Source organism: Embiotoca jacksoni, unplaced genomic scaffold (assembly GCF_022577435.1).
Source record: "Embiotoca jacksoni isolate LCO1_2020_lvr unplaced genomic scaffold, fEmbJac1.0.p SCAF_60, whole genome shotgun sequence".
NCBI lineage: Eukaryota > Metazoa > Chordata > Actinopteri > Embiotocidae > Embiotoca > Embiotoca jacksoni.
Genome location: NW_027185415.1, coordinates 1,205,663 through 1,225,988, shown reverse-complemented (window position 1 = coordinate 1,225,988; position 20,326 = coordinate 1,205,663). Strand labels below are relative to the sequence as shown.

General features: G+C 47.3%; 2 protein-coding genes across 6 annotated transcripts in view; one reads left to right on the top strand and one right to left on the bottom strand.

Moving 5' to 3' along the window:
* Window positions 1–2,390: 2,390 nt before the first annotated feature.
* Window positions 2,391–14,002, bottom strand: ctu2 (cytosolic thiouridylase subunit 2 homolog (S. pombe)). Of its 4 annotated transcripts, none has more exons than XM_069174712.1 (16): window positions 12,610–14,001; window positions 11,964–12,038; window positions 11,095–11,173; window positions 10,941–11,000; window positions 10,566–10,626; window positions 10,376–10,485; window positions 9,925–10,160; window positions 8,117–8,252; window positions 7,840–7,971; window positions 5,853–5,893; window positions 5,669–5,766; window positions 4,845–4,925; window positions 4,551–4,650; window positions 4,117–4,183; window positions 3,934–3,992; window positions 2,391–3,657 (listed from the first exon to the last, which is right to left on the bottom strand). In XM_069174712.1, exons 1-16 carry the CDS (start codon window positions 12,663–12,665, stop codon window positions 3,588–3,590), a joined length of 1,461 nt encoding a protein of 486 aa, XP_069030813.1. In that variant the 5' UTR covers window positions 12,666–14,001; the 3' UTR covers window positions 2,391–3,587. The 4 variants fall into 4 exon arrangements, 2 of the variants coding, with proteins under 2 accessions (XP_069030813.1, XP_069030812.1); XM_069174711.1 differs by having other exon boundaries at window positions 5,853–5,944; window positions 12,610–14,000; XR_011179533.1 differs by lacking the exons at window positions 2,391–3,657; window positions 3,934–3,992 and adding an exon at window positions 4,301–4,469 and having other exon boundaries at window positions 5,853–5,944.
* Window positions 14,003–14,350: 348 nt separating this feature from the next.
* The window catches only part of LOC138213508 (E3 ubiquitin-protein ligase RNF166), an 11,361-nt gene continuing 5,385 nt past the window's right edge, over window positions 14,351–20,326 (top strand). Inside the window, exons 1-5 of one of the 2 annotated variants that reach the window (XM_069174666.1) lie at window positions 14,351–14,843; window positions 17,112–17,268; window positions 17,425–17,537; window positions 17,935–18,076; window positions 19,805–19,912. In XM_069174666.1, the coding sequence (XP_069030767.1) occupies window positions 14,659–14,843; window positions 17,112–17,268; window positions 17,425–17,537; window positions 17,935–18,076; window positions 19,805–19,912 (705 nt within the window). In that variant the 5' untranslated portion in view covers window positions 14,351–14,658. The remainder of the gene's footprint in view (window positions 14,844–17,111; window positions 17,269–17,424; window positions 17,538–17,934; window positions 18,077–19,804; window positions 19,913–20,326) is intronic. The other variant, XM_069174667.1, reaches the window with a different exon arrangement.

The window sequence follows — 20,326 nt, the reverse complement described above, 5'->3', positions numbered from 1 at the left end:
AGCCCGATAACTCCGCTCGTCCTCCTCCTCTTCCTCTTGCTCCTCCTCCTCCTCTACATCCAGGACATGGTCCAACCCTACATCCCAGCCCGATAACTCCGCTCGTCCTCCTCCTCTTCCTCTTGCTCCTCCTCCTCCTCTACATCCAGGACATGGTCCAACCCTACATCCCAGCCCGATAACTCCGCTCGTCCTCCTCCTCTTCCTCTTGCTCCTCCTCCTCCTCTACATCCAGGACATGGTCCAACCCTACATCCCAGCCCGATAACTCCGCTCGTCCTCCTCCTCTTCCTCCTCCTCCTCCTCCTCCTCTACATCCAGGACATGGTCCAACCCTACATCCCAGCCCCTCCCTCCACTCTGCTTCTAACAATCAGCTTGTTGCTCCTCACTGAGTTAAACTCTCTACTAAATCCCGACTGTTTGCTGTCCTGACTCCTAAATGGTAGAATGAGCTCCCCACCGACATCAGGACAGCAGAAACTCTGAACATCTTCCACCACAAACTAAAAACACACCTCTTCAGACTTCACCTTGAACGGTAGAACTTTAGTATCTTAACATGGAACTTACTGATAGAACTTTGTAGTTTGGCTTTCTGGAAGAAATTATATTTTCTTGATTCTTGTTGTTCTGGTTTTGTACCCTCATGGTTGAAATGAACTTATTGTAAGTCGCTTTGGATAAAAGAGTCAGATAAATGAAATGTAATGTAGTGGGCGGGACATACGCTGGAGATGGGAGTTTCTATTGGTGGATTGACTTAGAGCCACACAACTAGGCTGCACACACACACACACACACACACACACACACACACACACACACACACACACACACACCTCACTGCCTCCAACAGCAGAGGAGTGTGTTGAGTTACATTAGAGGACTGCTTCAGTTATTTCAGTCTGTCGTCCAAAATATGAAAGAAAAAGTCACACTATAGCATGTCGTCTAAAATATGATGAAAAAAAGCTGAACCCATCATCCACTCTCCAAACGCTGTACGTGGTGTTCATCCTGAGATGAACCAGCACAGATGCATGTTAGCAGCAGATTAAACTTTTATTTTAACAGCAATATCTTATAAAACAAAAAATATCTTCACATCCAACAAGTTCTGAATGTTCACTGTCAACGGCCCACGATGGAACTACAGAAGTTCAGGTGGTGTTTTATTCACGGACAGCCAACAGTTCAAGCAAATCAACGGAGTTGTGTAAAAGCAAAGAACAGAAACAACATGACTTCTGTCTGATACACTTGAAAAAGTCTGCAACACATTTCATACAGAAGTGGATCAGAGGAAACATCTCGTACATGAAGTATTAATGTGATCAGAGAACTGATGCATGTATGATGAATGAAGTTAGGTTAGGTTAGGTAGTTACTTTATTCATCCCCGAGGGGAACATTTTTTCGCTACAGCAGCATACAGAAGCAATAAGATAATAATAGAAATAATAGAAAAACAATAAAATAGCAGTAAAAATATAAAATATAAATATAAAATATAAGATGCACAGTATATACAGTACAGTATATATCTATATATATTATATACAAACAACCAAGAAACAGTCAACAGTGTTATTTTTACGTGATGGATTTTGCCAGAGGTGAGTTATTGTACAGACTTATTGCGGTCAGCAGGAATGATCTCCTGTATCTGGAATGATCTCCTGTATCTGGAATGATCTCCTGTATCAGGAACGATCTCCTGTATCAGGAATGATCTCCTGTATCTGGAATGATCTCCTGTATCTGGAATGATCTCCTGTATCAGGAATGATCTCCTGTATCTGGAATGATCTCCTGTATCAGGAATGATCTCCTGTATCTAGAATGATCTCCTGTATCAGGAATGATCTCCTGTATCTAGAATGATCTCCTGTATCTGGAATGATCTCCTGTATCAGGAATGATCTCCTGTATCAGGAATGATCTCCTGTATCTGTCCTTGTGACAGCAGCTGGAGGAGTCTTTTGGAGAACGTCCTCCTCTGTCCCTGCAGCAGGTGGAGAGGGTGGTCTGGATTATCCAATATGGATAATAGTTTGTTCAGCGTCCTCCTCTTCACCACCTTTTCCAGACTGTCCAGATTGCAGCCGATGATGGAATAAGTGAAGTTGTTCTTCTGACATGCGACACTCCGTCTACCTGACAGACTCACCTGGTATCCAAATCCCATCTGATCTGTCCCGGCATGATCGGATCTCAACCGGCCACCATCAGTGATGTCATCATCCATCAGTGATGTCATCGTTGGTTTGTGAACGTTATGAATCCTCCAGTTCAGATTCTGTCCGTCACCATCTTGTTAGTTCGGAGCAGGAAGTGACCAATGTGGTGGAAATTAATGTGAGAAATCAAAAGTATTTCAAGCTCGCTGGCGTTTGAGTATTTATTACAAAATGAAATATGGAAAATCATAAGAGTGTACAAATCGTCAAACGTGAACCAAGCGAGTACATCAGATTTAAACAGTCACAGGACACTTATTCAGCTGAATCGTCCTTGGAGAGTTTCTGTACTCGCGAAGAGTCCAGAAAGTCTGACCCCGATCTTGTGAAGAGAGCGGCCTCATATCCACGTCAGGAGGCGCCCTCTTCTTCACCCCTCAGGACGTTCAGCATATACATCAGTCATCTGCACATATGGTCCACGTCTTCTAGTTGAGAAAGGTCATCTGTGTGCCCCGTGGTAGAAAAACACTGCTGGACACAGACCTGATTGATTACATAGACGGGACATGTGGTTTGGATATACCGGTTTGCTCCTCAAGAACGTCCTATTGACCCGGAGACCTGGAGTCAGCTACAGATCAGAGACATAGCAGGAATTTTCCTCCGACAACCATATTTGGACGAGCTGGGGGAGGAGCCAGAGGTGGATCTGACCGATCTGATCGGAAACCTGACGATACTACGTCCCGCCCACCGATAGCTGTAACCTGACTGCACCACAGGCCTGTCAATCAAACAGACACGCCCCCAAAAACAGGTCTTCTTGAATCTTCTTTTCTAATGAAGGAGGGATTATTTTCAGATGGACCTCCAGAAAACTAATAAGAAGGAGTGACTTTAGCTAACAACACCGAGATAACTGATGGACACATTTTATTCACTTTGGATTTGATGAGAGAAGTTGAATGGGAGTCTATGGAGCCGGAGGCTTTTTGGAGCCGACCTCTAGTGGCACTCGCTGGTATTGCAGCTGAAGACACTTCTGGATCGGAACCATTTTACAGACCTGAAGCTACGAACTCTTTTATAAACAGTCTGTTGTTTTATATCCAGTCTGTGGTTTTATATCCAGTCTGTGGTTTTATATCCAGTCTGTGGTTTTATATCCAGTCTGTGGTTTTATATCCAGTCTGTGGTGGAGACGCATGAAATGACAGAAAGCTTGAAGGCCACTTGTGATCCAATCAGGATGGAATGACGCTGCCGGGAGGAAACAGGAAGTGAAGCTCCTGCACAGAGATAATGTTTAGACTGCGTTCAAAGCAATGAGCAGTCAGAAACATGCAGGTCATCAGTCCTGGTCGGCTCCTTCGAGACGTGAACACGGTGTTGAACCTCCTCCTAATCTCCTTCATCTCCATCATCTCCATCATCCAGCAGAAACTCTGTGATCTCCTCTCTCATCTGGGACCTACACAACACAACACAACACAACACAACACATGAATGATGAACAATTGAAGAGCTCAGGGTGCGTTCAGGTCGTCAGACTCAGACTTCATTACTGGTGTGTTTTGGGTGGAACATGAAATGAACCAATCAGAAAGCAGCAGCGCTGGATTAATGAAGCAGCAGGAGTTCATCATAATAATATTTCAGGGTGTAATCTTTATTCTGCGTTTCCTGTGAGCTGCTGCCGTGTGTTCATGTTTATGAGGTGTAACGGGGTCCTTGTGAACCTCCTCACCTCCGCTGCCTCCTCTGGGCCTCCGACAGGATGTACTGAGGGAGGTGCTCCACTGACGACTGCAGCGAACACACACACACACACACACACACACACAGGTGAAGAAGTCCTGACAACACAATGTTTAAGAAGACGCTTCATGTGGAAGTTGTTTCTTCTTTGTGAGATTAATATTTCACTCACCATGTCTCTGACGGTCAGCTGACAGCCGTAACACAACAGGCTCCTCAGGTCACCGGTCTGTGGTTCCCTGGAACAACACAACAACACAACAGCATGAGGTGACCGCAGCCTGACAGGTAAACAGCAGTGAAGACTGGAATTAATGAATCAATCCACTAATAAATAAACATAAACAACCACAGACTGTTTATAGAAGTGTTTGTAGCTTCAGGTCTGTAAAATGGTTCTGATCCAGAAGTGTCTTCAGCTGCAATACCAGCGAGTGCCACTAGAGGTCGGCTCCAAAAAGCCTCCGGCTCCATAGACTCCCATTCATACCAGAATGAAGTCATGTGACCCACAGTTAGAAGGTCCTGAGTCGGTGTGGAACGATGAGTCATGATAATGGATAAATGACAACGTGACAAATCTGCCAAAAACAAATCAACACTCACTTTGCAGAAGAACAGCAGCTTCCACCGCCTGCTGCTCTCCCACAATCCTCTGCTCCTGCAGCGCAGCAGCTCGGCCCGCTGGGAGCAGCTGATCTTGGACCTTCAACACAACACAGGAAACACAGAAGGACTGATCACGTGACCTCAGCTTGTAAACACAGCAAACATAACGCAGGTATCTGATTCTGGTTTAAACTAACTGAGGATGAGTTTTACTGCACTCATCAAAATCCTGAACTTTCTCTGTTTGATGGTTCGAGTGGAGGAGAACCGGTTTCTCTGACGGTACTGTACCTGGGTTCAGTGGTGCTGCTGGAGACTTGGTCTGAGAGAGCTGCTCTGAGATCAGCGTGGCCTGAAAGGCGGACACCTTCTCTGGAGAGAAGAAAGAAGACGGACAACTTCAGACGTGGGGAAAAAAACAAAGATTCATCTGGACCTGTTGTTTCTGTCCTGAGAAGTTTCAGTTCACAGGTTCACGGACTGTTCAGGGTTCAGGGTACCTGCTGGTACCCTGCGGTACCAGTTGTTGTACTCATGTTCCAGATGTTGTACTCGTGAACTAACTCTCTCTATTTTGAGTGCATCAGTGTGTTAAAGTACAAAAAAAAAGAAAGAAGAGACATTCTACACTAAACGGTCGCCAAATTTCAAAGTAAAAGCGTGTGAGGAAGCTGCAGCTGTTCCTGAACACAAAGTGTTTCTTCTCCACTGCTGCTGCTGGACAGAAGAACACAAAAAAACACATTGAATTCTGGGTAATATAATTAAAGCTGCAGATATTTTGAAGGGTGATGTGTTCACATGATGAGGTCATTTCCTGTCAGTGTGGCTTTAAACAACAGGACTCTGTCTCCACAGTAGGAGTCCTGACGTGGAAGAGTACGATGTGTTGGTGGACTGAGGGAAGAAGAACATCTGGAACGGAGCACAGGATTCAGTTTACACTGTAAGAGTCTCATAAAACGAACAGTAGAAGACTGTATCCGTCCGACAGGTGATGGTGTCACCGCCGGTTGTTACGAGATAATCCCGATCTGCTTCTTGTCAGACTCTTCAGGTTTATCGCTGGAATGATTCCCCGGGACAATCAGCTGTTCGCCGCTAGCCGCGCTCACCTGCAGCCGAATCCAGGGAACACATGCAGAGAAGACACCTGTCGCTCAGGTGAGCAGCGGAGGAGCTCCGAGCGGCCGTCTGCAGCTTCTCACTGGTCCTGCAGGACACACGAGACGCTGGTTAATGATCTGGGTACATGTGCTGAGTCAGCGGGGGTCCGGAGGAGGAGGGAACGCTGCTGACCTGTAGATGGTGCTGACGGTGGACGGGAAGTCGGCCTGCAGCTTGGTGACAAAGATCTCCGTCAGACGCTGGATACTGTCCTTGTCACATGTCTGAGGGACACACACAAACACACTGTACACACACACTGTACACACACACTGTATACACACACTGTACACACACACTGTATACACACACTGTACACACACACTGTACACACACACTGTATACACACACTGTACACACACACTGTACACACACACTGTATACACACACTGTACACACACACTGTACACACACACTGTATACACACACTGTACACACACACTGTATACACACACTGTATACACACACTGTACACACACACTGTACACACACTGTATACACACACTGTATACACACACTGTACACACACACTGTACACACACACTGTACACACACTGTATACACACTGGAGGTTTTAATGACTCAGCAGTAAATCTCTTCCAGCTCCCACTGAGGTTTCATACAAGAAACATTGCAGCTGATAAATACATCATGTTCTTCACTGTAATACAGAATCTATTCATCTCTTCTGCACACAGAAAATCTAACTGGATTAACAACCATGAAACACTGAAAGATCTTCAGGTCCACTTCAACACCTTCAAAGTGGAGACCAGAGAGGTTTAAAAACAACCACTGACATCATCTGACCCGACGTCTCTCCAACAGACCGGATATAAAAGAGTTTGTATCTTCAGGTCTGTAAAATGGTTCTGATCCAGAAGTGTCTTCCGCTGCAATACCAGCGAGTGCCACTAGAGGTCGGCTCCAAAAAGCCTCCGGCTCCATAGACTCCCATTCAACTTCTCTCATCAAATCCAAAGTCAATCCAACTTCTACCTGATAGTTTGGGAGACAAACTGAATTACGGTGTTGCATTTAAGTTCTTTTCTACATAGTTGATGTTTGTTCTGTGTTTTTCTCCCCCAAGCCGAAGCTTTCTCTGCTGCTCAGCCGCATGAATGAAGTCGCCAAAGTGTTTCTGCCCAAAACAAAGTGAATAAAATGTGTCCATCAGTTATCTCGGTCCAAATATGGTCACTTCATGCTCCGGTTCGGACCTAGCAAAGATGGTGATGGATAGAATCTGAACTGGAGGATTCATAACTTTCACAAACCAGCGATGACATCACTGATGGTTGATGACATCACTGATGGTTGGTCTCCACATCGTTTCAGTTTTCCTTCATTGTAACTAGAATTAATGCTTCCGCTAAACATTTAAGTTGTAGTTTACATGTATATCTGTCCAAACCAGTGTAGCTAATTAACAAAGTGACCTTGACCTTTGACCTCCAAATTCTAAACAGTTGATTGCTGATCCAAAGTGAACATGTGGGACAAATTTAAAGAAATTCCCTCAAAGTGTTCTTTAAAAATCGCGTTCACGGTGAGGTAATGGTGACCTTGACCTTTGACCTTTACACACCAACATCTTATCAGGCCATCGTTGGTACAAAGTGAATGTTTTTTGTTTTTTTGCCAAATTTAACCAAATTCCCCCTCGAGGTGTCGAACAGATGAGAGGAGCAGTGAGCTTGACCTTTGACCTTTGACCACCAGACTCTAACCAGCTCATTCTTGAGGCCGAGTGAATGATCGTAACACATTTGAAGAAATCCCATCTGAGATGTCATATTCATTCAAACATGTCGAATTGGGGTCAGAGAGTCCTTGACCTTTGACCTCCCCAACCCCCCCAAAACCAGTACAACCTTGGTATGAAGTGAATATTTTTTGCCAAGCTTGATCAAATTCCCTCGAGGTGTTCGTGAGATATCAACTGTTCACATCCGGAAAACAGAAATGAAATCGTTCGATACATTGATTTAATGCTTCATGTATAAACCGGGAGTCACGTCTGAGGTGTGTGTGTGTGTGTGTGTGTGTGTGTGTGTGTGTGTGTGTGTGTGTGTGTGTGTGTGTGTGTGTCACTGTGACATCATTTCCTGCTTCTCACCTTGGTGTCCAGGCCCGGCGTGACCACGGAGGGGACGGAGAACATGTGGTTGTAGAAAGCGATCTCTTTGGCTGAGTAGTCCCTCATCGGCCTCACGGACGTGACGTCACCGTATCTGGAGTCGGAGAAACCCTGTAAGCACAAACAAACAAACAAACAAACACACGGCAACGTTTATCAACTGAAGTCACGTCAACTTTTCTACCCGATAACCTCCGAACAAAATATGAGAGCGGAGACACGGTTGTTCCTGTCTGCCGTGGACGTGGACACCCACCGTGTCCTGAGCCAGCTGTGCTCCGCGGCCCAGTGAGATGCTGCTGAGCAGCTTCACAGCCAGTCGGGTGCAGTTGTCTCCCAGCATCAGTTTGCTGTAACCCTCGGAGCGGGCCGTGTGCACCAGCAGGTGCTGCCTGAGGAGAGAGCAACAAACATTTCATCCTCTCTGAAACACTGACTTTTAATACGAATAATAATTCATCACTTTTGCTTGTTGTCCATTCAGTTCCCTCGCTCACAAAGTTTCTGTTCTTTCCTCTGCAGATATCTGGAGCTGCACCAACAGTTCATGTTTTAGATCTCTATACTATCCTTTTCTCTCTCTGCTCTCCTCTCACCTCCAACCGGTCGAGGCGCCTCTGAGCCAGGTTCTGTTAACAGAAGCTCCGCCCCCCTCTGAGCCCGGTTCTGTTAACAGATGCTCCGCCCACCTCTGATCCTGGTTCTGTTAACAGAAGCTCCGCCCCCCTCTGATCCTGGTTCTGTTAACAGAAGCTCCGCCCCCCTCTGAGCCCAGTTCTGTTAACAGAAGCTCCGCCCCCCTCTGATCCTGGTTCTGTTAACAGAAGCTCCGCCCCCCTCTGAGCCCGGTTCTGTTAACAGAAGCTCCGCCCACCTCTGTTGGAGGTTTTTCTCCATTAAAGATTTTTTCCCTCTTAGCTTATCTGGGAATTGTTGAATTGTTGAATTGTTGAAATTGTTGGGTTTCTGTGTATAATGTTGTAAAGTGTAAAAGGATTTTATTGAATTAATACAGATGATAAACAGGAAACTGACATTTTGTGGTGAATATAAAAAACAGAACAGTCACATGTGACTGAAGACGTTCAATTCGGCTTCATCAGGCGTCCAAAACCTTTTTTCTGAAGGTCTCAGAGCTCTTTAAATCTCAGCATGATGACATCACACACGTCAAGGTTCACCTGTCCATCAATAGGGAGCTTCTGATTATACAGCCTGATTCTGGTCAATCCACCCCTTCTTCTGATCCATCGGACCAGAATCAGGCTGTACAATCAGAAGCTCCTTCAAAAAAAGAAAAGATTTATCTCTTCCTCTTGTTTGCATTGTGGCTCCAGAAAGTCTCTTTTGTTGTCTGTCTTATTTGCAAGTGATTCCTTTTGTTTTACTTTCCGCATCTAATTGACGACTCCCCTGTGTCCTTATCTACCTACAACCAACTCTGTATTACCGTACGGAAGCAGATACAAAGGGAATGGGAGTGACTGTCAACTGTTTGTCACACTGTATAAAGCTGCCCTACGGAGGAGTGACGTGAAGGACTGCTGGGGGGAGCACTGCTGGACACCCCTCTTTGAGGGTGCATGTAGCTGCTCCTTCTTGCAAGAATAAATGTCCGATGTGTTTGATTTTGAACCAAACCTCTGAGTCATTTTTCCAACAGGTTGATATTTTTGTTGAATTCATGATAGAAAAACACATCTCCTTTTCTTTGTTGCTGTGTGCTCACGGGACTCCTGACAGAATGTGTACATGCAGACAGATGCTCTGAAAGCTGATCAGTCACAGGGAGCTGAAGTAAAAACAGACGGATTTCACACCAGGATTTAAAATCAGTTTGGATTTTAAGAACATCATTAGCGTTGTTGTTTTCTCTGGATGTGAGTCGCTGCACACTAAGACACTCGCAGCAGGAAAATGAGCACGAGATCCGTCTGAAGTTCAGGATGAAAACAGAAAACGAAGGAGAACCAGCGGAGCCTCGTCACCACATCTCTGATCCGACTACAGATCACCGCCGAGCCCGATGGGAGTCGTGGTCGTGTACCGGGGAGACAGTCTGACCTTAACGTGGCGAGCAGGTCGTCTCTGGCCGTCAGCGTCTTCACGGAGCCGATCAGCCGCTGCAGAGTGTGTGTGTGGGACTCCTGGACGTCCGGAGCCGTCGTCTCCTCCGGCGCCGTCCGACGGGTGCTGCTGTCGCTCTGGATGAAGCGGTCCACGGCGGCTTTGTAGGCGCTGGCCGGGCGCTCTGAAGGGGACGCGCCCGGCACCACCACCGACGCAGGGAGGTCCAGGACCTTCGGAGGGAGGGAGGGGGAGGGAGGGGGACAGGGGGAGGAGGGGGGAGAGGGGACGACACATTCAACCATCAGCTCCAACACTTCTGACTGTACTGCTGCCAGTGTTGCAGGTTTCAGCCTCGTCAGGGAGACTTTGATGTTGGATGATTCAGCCCGACATTTAAAGCTCAACTTCCTGTTAGCTGCTTCGCCCCCCCCCCCCCCACACACACCTGCTCCAGAGGCACCACGTGGAAGGGGAACCCGGTCGCTCTGAACACCACCTGCAGCTCCGCCACCGTCCTCCGCCGCTCCTCCGCAGACTGACCCACAGCGCCACCCTCTGGGAACAGACCGCAACGTTTTCACACAACTGAACTCCTCCAGCCGAGTCGAGCGTGAAAAACACAGCTCTTCATTTACCGTCGATGTAGACGAGGCCCGGTGAGAACCGCAGCTTCTTGTGAGCAGTGTGACTCAAACCCTGGGAGGAGGAGGAGGAGGAGGAGGAGGAGGAGAGTTTGAATTTATAACATCACACCTTTAATCCACCAACAGCAGCTCACTGACTCCACGTTTTTAGACGTCCAAATATGGTCACTTCCTGCTCCAAACCGCTCCAAACTAACAAGATGGTGACGGACAGAATCTGAACTGGAGGATTCATAACGTTCACGAACCAACGATGACATCACTGATGGATGATGACATCACTGATGGATGATGACATCACTGATGGATGATGGTTGGTGTGAACACATCCAGCAGACACTCTCTGATAGGAACACGGACACAAACCTCTTGGACTTGACGGAGCATGGAACAGGAAGAAGGACCTCCGGACACGGCCAGCAGCACCTGCAACAGGAGACACTCGCCGTCACAAACACATCCAATCGGTCGGGTGAGTTCTGTCGTGTTGTGTCGGGAGACAACGTGAAGCACAGCTGACCTTCTCTCCGGGGAAAATCACTCGGGTCTTTCCCAGCACCGCTCTGAACTTGTGGATGAAGAACTCTTGGAAGCAGCTCCTGACAGACAGACAGACAGACCGAGAGACAGACAGAGAGACGGAGAGACAGACGGAGAGAGAGACAGACAGATAGACAGACAGACAGACAGAGAGACAGACGAAGAGAGACAGACAGATAGACAGACAGACGAAGAGAGAGACAGACAGATAGACAGACAGAGCGAGAGACAGACAGATGGAGAGACAGACAGATAGAAGGACAGACAGACGGAGAGACAGACAGACAGAGACAGACAGACAGACAGACAGGCAGAGAGACAGACGGACAGACAGACGGACAGACGGAGAGACAGAGAGGACCTGAGTGAAGACAGTGAAACTCTGACACAAACCCTTCATAACTGGTTTTTACTGTAAACAAAGTACATTTACACTTAATTTCTCAAATAATATTCACTCAGCTGCAGAGCAACAGATTCATGCTGGAGCTTCATCTCTAGTTCAACTCCTTGAATACATGAAGATGTTTCAGATGATAATGATCTGATCCTGTTTAGTTCAGCAAACAACAGCAGCCAGTTGAAGTGATGTTCAGTACATCAAATATCCAGCTCTGACTGTTCGGTGCACTTCAAGCAGGATTTGACCTGAAACTACAGAACTGGGTGTTTTATAAACGGAGTATTTGTTTTTGCGCCAACATCTATGACAGGAAACTACAAACATGAGGAACACAACGTGTTTCACCATTTTACTCATATTTAGAGGATTTATTCTGCATCTTTTCTTTTTCAGGTTCAGACAAGCGGTCAGGTCGGTGGTGGAAGACCTGCATCATTCAGACTCACCTGCAGTACCTGTCTCCTGCTCTGATCACCACAGCTGCAGACGCCTCTTTGCACTTCACACACTTCTTGGAGGCACTAAAGAAACAAGAGGAGCAGCACGTTCATGTTTCATCACACTTCATCCATCCATCCATCATCCATCCATCCATCATCCATCATCCACCCATCATCCATCCATCCATCATCCATCCATCATCCGCCCATCCATCCATCATCCATCCACCCATCCATCCACCCATCCATCCATCCATCCATCATCCATCATCCATCCTGAATAAACAGCAGCTGGTTGGTGGTGAGGTGACTTCTCATCAGGTGGGTCTTGTTGGACCATCCTCAACAAAACCACTCAGAGGTGATGAGACAGCTTCCCTGAGCTCCGTGCACGTGGCAGTGCTGCACTCTGTGCACGCGCAACAGGAGCAGTCCTGAACTCGTGATCCACCGGAGTCGGTCTCCCTCAGGCTCCGGTGACCCGGACCCTCACACTGGTCTTCCCCCGGCTGCCTCCACGTCCTTCCAGGTGAACAGGACCAAGGTTTGGACCCCCGAGGAGAGCTCCAGGCACCTTAGCAACACTCAACATCCCCAGGCCACCTCCTGCCGTAAAGCGCAGGGTTGTGTCGCGATGTTAATGAAAGCCTACCTGGGCAGGTCCGCGCGCCCCAGCGCGTGCTGGTAGTCTTCCTCCACCTGGCACATGACTTGTTGGACGATGTCCGACCGGACTGGGACCAGTCTGCTGGGACAAGTCTGTCAGCCGGACTAAAGTACTACTTTTCCCGTCGCGAGCCGCGCAATGACGCGACGCTTCCGTTAAATGTCGTGAAATATTTATCCACGAAAACGTGCCTCACTCACTCCCGTGCGCTCGTAATCGTGGTGGCTTTCCTTGATGACGTAGGAAATCTTCTTCGCGACGTTTTGCGAACGTAAACAACATGCCGGTTCACAGCGCCACCTGCTGGTTCTTTTGAAGCTGGAGGACCGAGCCTGAGACCCGCTCTCTTCAGGTCCTGCAGTCTGTCCCTCAGGTTCTGCTTGAGACACTTCACGTCTGTCTTCCTGACCTGGTTTTATCTCCTGACTTGTGCATTCACAGGTTGCCGCCATCCTTCCTCCGGCTCTCATTATTAATGAAGTGATCAGTTTGTGAGGCTGCAGCAGAGGAAGAGATCCACGTCTTCTGGTTCAGACACCAGGTGTCCCACTTTAAGAGGGACTGCACTCGTCCTGCGTCCCACATATTGATTGAACACTGGAGGACAGACTCTCTTCTAAAACCTGGAAATGCAGCTCCAACAAAGACGTTACCACGGAAACCAGAAGATGATTGGCAGACAGATCAGGAGACAGTAATTGAAATAACTTTTGTTCACCACATTTTGCTGGCGACCACAGGTGTGCAGACTGTGGGAGGACGGTGGCACCACGAGACCAAAATCAAATCTAATGTATTGTATTTCGTGCATCACGTGTTAACGGCCCAAACCTTTAAGCTGTGATGTGTTTTTATGTTCTAAGTTGGACATGAACATTTTAGACGACCGTGTCCCACATTGTCCCACAAACACACTCTTTGCTCCACTTGTTTGAAATCTGCTCGACCTCAGAGCCAACAGTGGATTCCAGATGTCAGCAGAAAACCATCAGGTCGTGGTGTCAATGCAACGCGTGGTCCGTCTGTCTGTCCAGCCTGTAAGAGCACAAATACCAACATAAACAATCTGTATGAAGCCGGCTGACGTCACCAGAGCTGCTGGTTGGATCTCACAGGTGTGCAGAGAAAGGTATAAATGAATAATAAAGCAGCAGTGAGGTGGTTTATTTCTGTTTCTCCCATTAATGTGAGATTAATAGAGATGATTAATAAACCCTGATGACACCCGGTCCGTGGTTTGGACCAGGGCTTCGGTCCCGTTCCTCTGACCCGGCCCAGCTGTGGGACTGCAGTTCCGTCCAGGTCCACGCGGTGGTGTGAAGACGTGAACGGGAAGACTTCAACCCCCACAAAGCAACGCGCGCAGTGGCGCTGCTCTCTGCTGCTCTCTGCTGCTCTCTGGTGCTGCTCTCTGCTGCTCTCTGGTGCTGCTCTCTGCTGCTCTCTGGTGCTGCTCTCTGCTGCTCTCTGCTGCTCTCTGGTGCTCTCTGGTGCTGCTCTCTGGTGCTGCTCTCTGCTGCTCTCTGCTGCTCTCTGGTGCTCTCTGCTGCTCTCTGCTGCTCTCTGGTGCTGCTCTCTGCTGCTCTCTGCTGCTCTCTGGTGCTGCTCTCTGGTGCTGCTCTCTGCTGCTCTCTGCTGCTCTCTGCTGCTGCTCTCTGGTGCTGCTCTCTGGTGCTGCTCTCTCTGGTGCTGCTCCAGCAGCGCGGATCTCCATCCCGCCCGGATGCGGCGTCAGCTGCGTCGCGCGGTTTGGAGATCGAGCTTTTTATTCAGGTCATCCCGCAGCGTCGCGCGGACACGCGCCAACGAGCTGCTGCCAATGTTTACTTCTCCGGCATGTCTGCCCTGCGTCCGACGAGTGGTGCTGCGCTGCGCTGGACCGGATTTTCAGACGAGTGTTTCTAAACGCCACCATGTTCGTGCGACACGTCTGCAGCCCGCTGAGCGGACTCTGCAGCGGCTAGCGGCGGCGTGAACACCTGACCGCGTCCTCTCTCGGCCAGCGAGCTGCTGTCGCAGGTCCTCTCCGGCTCCATGATGGCGATGTTTCGGAGCTTTGTCTCTGCGAGCGCCCAGCTCCGCCAGCAGCAGCAGCAGCAGCCCGGCAGCGGCTCCGGCGCGCCGGCCGCCCCGGCGGAGGGCATCGAGAGCCAGTTCTCCTGTCCCATCTGCCTGGAGGTCTACCACAAACCCGTCAGCATCGCCAGCTGCGCTCACACGTAAAGTAGCTCCTTGTTGTTTGGATTGTGTTGTTGTGTGTGCACACGCAGGAAGTTCATGTCGCGTCGTGTGCAGCTGCGGCGGGTTCAGTGTCAGCTGGAAAACACCAGGCAGCAGCTCCAGCTGACGGTGCTGACGGTGCTCCAGCTGACGGTGCTGACGGTGCTCCAGCTGACGGTGCTCCAGCTGACGGTGCTCCAGCTGACGGTGCTCCAGCTGTGGACCCAAAAACACCCGGAGACCTGAGAGGCTGCATGTGTGCCATAAATCCAACAATAATTCATCTGAACCTCGGTGCTAAAAATAACTTTTTAAATCACAAATATATCAAATGATCCACCATCTACCTTCCAGTTCAAACTACACGTGGTATTCATGATGCAAATAGAATAAAGACAGATAAAGAGTCTGGTCAGAGTTCACACAGCTCCATCCTACTAAAGTTAAAGTCAATATTTTCACCAGAATATATTCTATATAATCCTGACAGATTGTTATTACCAGTTTATTATCAGTATGTGAGCAGCAATGTTGTGGCTGAGTGGCCGAGACCAAAACACACATTTCTATTACTTTTATTGAGTTTTTGTTGTTTTTAATAAATATAAAATACTTTTTCTTCTCTGGACATTAAAACTAATGTTGAAATCAGACAAACACATGTTGAGTTTGTAAAAGAGGCCAAAACCACTGGAAACCAGAATCTGTTGTATTTTATAAACTCATCATCTGATTGTTTCCATGTAAAATCATCATTTTAAAGTAACTTCAGCTGTTGTGGTAAATAAGTTGAGCACTGACCTGCGGAGGTGAGACGCAGCAGAAAGTGGACGTTTTCCAGGAAAGTAAATCCAAACTGTTTTTGTTTTTCTGTTTTCTGCACGTTGAATTTTGAATTTTACACAACGAAATCACATCAGCTTCGTCACTGCAGCTGTGAAGAAAACAGTGATGATCATTTCCTGTTTCTGGTTGTGTGAGGTGAGCGTGTGCCAGCGGGCCTCTGCTGCTTCTGTTCAGGGGAAACACTGAAGTTCATCTGCGCTGAAATCTTTATTTCTCACGTTCTCCAGAGGGCTGGAAAATAAATCCACTACCCTCAGATTGTTTTACAGTTTTAAATTACAGGACAGAAAAACAGATGTGAGTCTTATTTTATTTTTCCGAAGTCCACGTTTGCTGTTTTGATGAAACAAATAAAATATGTCAGGTGTTACACCTTTACGTCACACGTATGATGCGATGACGTCGTTCCAGAATAACGCTGAGTCGTGCGCTGAGACCGACCTCGCGTCTGTGCGGGGAGAAAAAAAACAAGGCGCACATTCAAGCACAATGAATCATGAATAATAGAAAAAAGCCGTCAGTCATTTCACAGATTAAACAGGAAGTCAAGTCACGTGGCGTGCTGGAGGTACGCAAGTGAAAAAAACCAACAAAGATACCTCCAGCAGAGTGTTTGAAACAGACGTCTTCGGCCCGGATGATCTGAGGCCGTGAACAGCTGATGGTGTGACACCGCGATCAGCTGTGACTGCTCGGTGTGGATCTGAAGGGAGCTGCAGAGAGCAGAGGGACCTCAGGTACCCGCAGCTCTATTCCTGGTTAAAGGGAAAACTATTTTTACTCCCCTGCTGCTGATGGCCGGATGAAGCTTCAGGAAACACTCATCGCGTGCTGCAGTGTTTCCAACTGTTGGAAAAATGACTCAGAGGCTTGGTTCAAAATCAAACACATCGGACATTTATTCTTGCAAGAAGGAGCAGCTACATGCACCCTCAAAGAGGGGTGTCCAGCAGTGCTCCCCCCAGCAGTCCTTCACGTCACTCCTCCGTAGGGCAGCTTTATACAGTGTGACAAACAGTTGACAGTCACTCCCATTCCCTTTGTATCTGCTTCCGTACGGTAATACAGAGTTGGTTGTAGGTAGATAAGGACACAGGGGAGTCGTCAATTAGATGCGGAAAGTAAAACAAAAGGAATCACTTGCAAATAAGACAGACAACAAAAGAGACTTTCTGGAGCCACAATGCAAACAAGAGGAAGAGATAAATCTTTTTTTCCATCACCAACAGTTTGGTTTGCAGATTCTTTGGGATTGTTTGTCAAACTGGTATCTGTTTGGGTTGATGAAATTCACTTTTGACATTCACCAGTCAGAAATATATAAACTCTCATCAACAACCTTCCTGTCAAGAAAATAAATTCCCCCCTGAGGGGAGGTGGACAAAGCTTCACCCCCTGCTGTGTGTCCTCTGTCCCTCCAGGTTCTGTGGGGAGTGTCTGCAGCCTTGTCTCCAGGTGACCTCGCCCCTCTGCCCTCTCTGCCGCGTGCCCTTTGACCCCAAGAAAGTGGAGCGCTCCTCCAGCGTGGAGAAGCAGCTGGCCTCCTACAAGGCACCCTGCAGGGGCTGTAGCAAGAAGGTAGACGCTGACTTCATCACTGTTAGAAAACCATCCGTTAGGAGGAGCTTTATAGTTTTATATAACCGTTGTTACGGTACGACCACAGCAGTGAATGTGTGTGTGTGTGTGTGTGTGTGTGTGTGTGTGTGTGTGTGTGTGTGTGTTGGTCCTCAGGTAGCTCTGGTGAAGATGAGGTCCCACATCGCTTCCTGTTCCAAAGTACAAGAGCAGATCGCCAACTGTCCCAAGTTTGTCCCGGTGGTACCGACCTCCCAGCCTATACCAAGGTACACACACACATTCACGCACACACACACACACACACACACACACACACACACGGTTTTGTACCCTCATGGTTGAAATGAAACAGGAATCAAGTGGCTACAGCTCAAACATTCATTACCGATGGTCGCTATCACAGGGAGACTCAGTATACTGTAGACAGACGGGGCTGGCAGCAGCAGAGCAGCAGACAGCGAGGTAGCCGCCACTCAGTGACCTTCAGGTCATAAACACAGTATTACAGGTGTGTTGAATGTTTGTTTCACACATTGCTGTGTGACACTCACAATTAGTGCTGCGGTGGCACTGTGTGTCTGTATTTATGTGTGTGTGTGTGTGTGTGTGTGTGTGTGTGTGTGTGTGTGTGTGTGTGTGTGTGTGTGTGTGTGTGTGTGTGAGAGTGTGTGTGTTTCCTCCCATATGCAGCAATATTCCAAACCGGTCAACGTTTGTGTGTCCGTTCTGTGGAGCCAGAAACTTGGACCAGCAGGAACTGGTGAAGCACTGCATGGACAACCACCGCAATGACCCCAACAAAGTGGTGAGAGTACAGTACACTATACTATACTATACTATACTAAAGTACACTATACTATACTACACTACACTATAGTACACTATACTACACTACACTACACTATACTACAGTACACTACACTGCACTATACTACACTACAGTACACTACACTACAGTACACTACTATACTACAGTACACTATACTACAGTGCAGTACACTACACTACACTACACTACACTATACTACAGTACACTACACTACAGTACACCATACTATAGTACACTATACTACAGTACACTACACTATACTACAGTACACTACACTGCTCTGCTGATGCCTGGCTGTTCTGTCCTCAGGGTGGACAAGCTTCAAGTGTAGAGGGACTCAGTAATTGTTGAAAATCCTCCTTAGTTGTTTGGATGCTCCCACAACATCAGTTAGAACTACAGAAACCTTTCAGATGAGACATGAAACGTCCTCAAGAACCTCGAGCGAGCCCAGTTACCTTCTCTGAGAAACCCATGAGCTGGATAAACCTCAGCAGGAGTTCAACAGCTCAGTGTGAAACACATCCTGCACACATTGAGGAGGACGCTGAACAAACTATTATCCATATTGGATAATCCAGACCACCCTCTCCACCTGCTGCAGGGACAGAGGAGGACGTTCTCCAAAAGACTCCTCCAGCTGCTGTCACAAGGACAGATACAGGAGATCATTCCTGATACAGGAGATCATTCCTGATACAGGAGATCATTCCAGATACAGGAGATCATTCCTGATACAGGAGATCATTCCAGATACAGGAGATCATTCCAGATTCAGGAGATCATTCCTGATACAGGAGATCATTCCAGATTCAGGAGATCATTCCAGATACAGGAGATCATTCCAGATTCAGGAGATCATTCCAGATACAGGAGATCATTCCAGATTCAGGAGATCATTCCTGATACAGGAGATCATTCCAGATTCAGGAGATCATTCCAGATACAGGAGATCATTCCAGATTCAGGAGATCATTCCAGATTCAGGAGATCATTCCAGATACAGGAGATCATTCCTGATACAGGAGATCATTCCAGATACAGGAGATCATTCCAGATTCAGGAGATCATTCCTGATACAGGAGATCATTCCAGATTCAGGAGATCATTCCTGATACAGGAGATCATTCCAGATTCAGGAGATCATTCCAGATACAGGAGATCATTCCAGATTCAGGAGATCATTCCAGATACAGGAGATCATTCCAGATACAGGAGATCATTCCAGATACAGGAGATCATTCCTGATACAGGAGATCATTCCAGATACAGGAGATCATTCCAGATTCAGGAGATCATTCCAGATTCAGGAGATCATTCCAGATACAGGAGATCATTCCAGATACAGGAGATCATTCCTGATACAGGAGATCATTCCTGCTGACCGCAATAAGACTGTACAATAACTCACCTCTGGCAAAATCCATCACATAACAATAACACTGTTGACTGTGTTTCTTGGTTGTTTGTATATAATATATATAGATATATACTGTACTGTATATACTGTATATACTGTGCATTTTATATTTATATTTTATATTTTTACTGCTATTTTATTGCTTTTCTATTGTTCTATTATTATCTTATTGCTTCCTGTATGCTGCTGTAGCTAAAAAATGTCCCCTCGGGGATGAATAAAGTAACTATCTAACCTAACCTAACATGAATGACTGACTGTGAGCCGTGTGTTGGTCCCTCCAGGTGTGTCCGGTATGTTCAGCCATGCCGTGGGGCGACCCCAGCTACAAGAGCTCCAACTTCCTCCAGCATCTCCTCCACAGACACAAGTTCTCGTACGACACCTTCGTTGTAAGTCCAGCGCTCTCATCATTTTGTCTTTAAAAAAGAAACTTTTCTAAATTCAATAGCACGAAAATCAAATCAGCATTTTAACAATGAAGGAAGAAAACCCGTCCTCTCACTGCTCCTTGAGTGGCGTCTCCCTGGAGAGTCATGACAGCTGCTTCCAGCTTGTTCTACAACCTGGATGTTGTATCTGATCAAAACTGATGGTTGTCATCATTAGAATAATTAATACCGCTTGTTTTGTCAAATAAGACAACGGTAGACAACTCCATCTCATCACTGAGAGGTCAACTTCCATCCTGCAAACCAGCCTGCGATCAGCTGCAGCTGCTGTCCGTGGTGCTGATCGAGGCTGGTTCACATCACGACTCTAACATCCCTACCTGGACTCAGAATCATGAATATCAGAATATCTTG

Bases quoted from the DNA above. Each gene is read 5' to 3' on its own strand.
- ctu2 (XM_069174711.1), bottom strand. From the start codon at position 12,665: ATGTGCCAGGTGGAGGAAGACTACCAGCACGCGCTGGGGCGCGCGGAC. The intron at 4,184-4,550 runs GTGAGTGTTGAT...GTGTTGTTCCAG, and splicing joins AGCTGCTGTTCTTCTGCAAA to GGAACCACAGACCGGTGACC. The intron at 3,658-3,933 runs GTGAGGAGGTTC...TGTGTTGTGTAG, and splicing joins GCCCAGAGGAGGCAGCGGAG to GTCCCAGATGAGAGAGGAGA.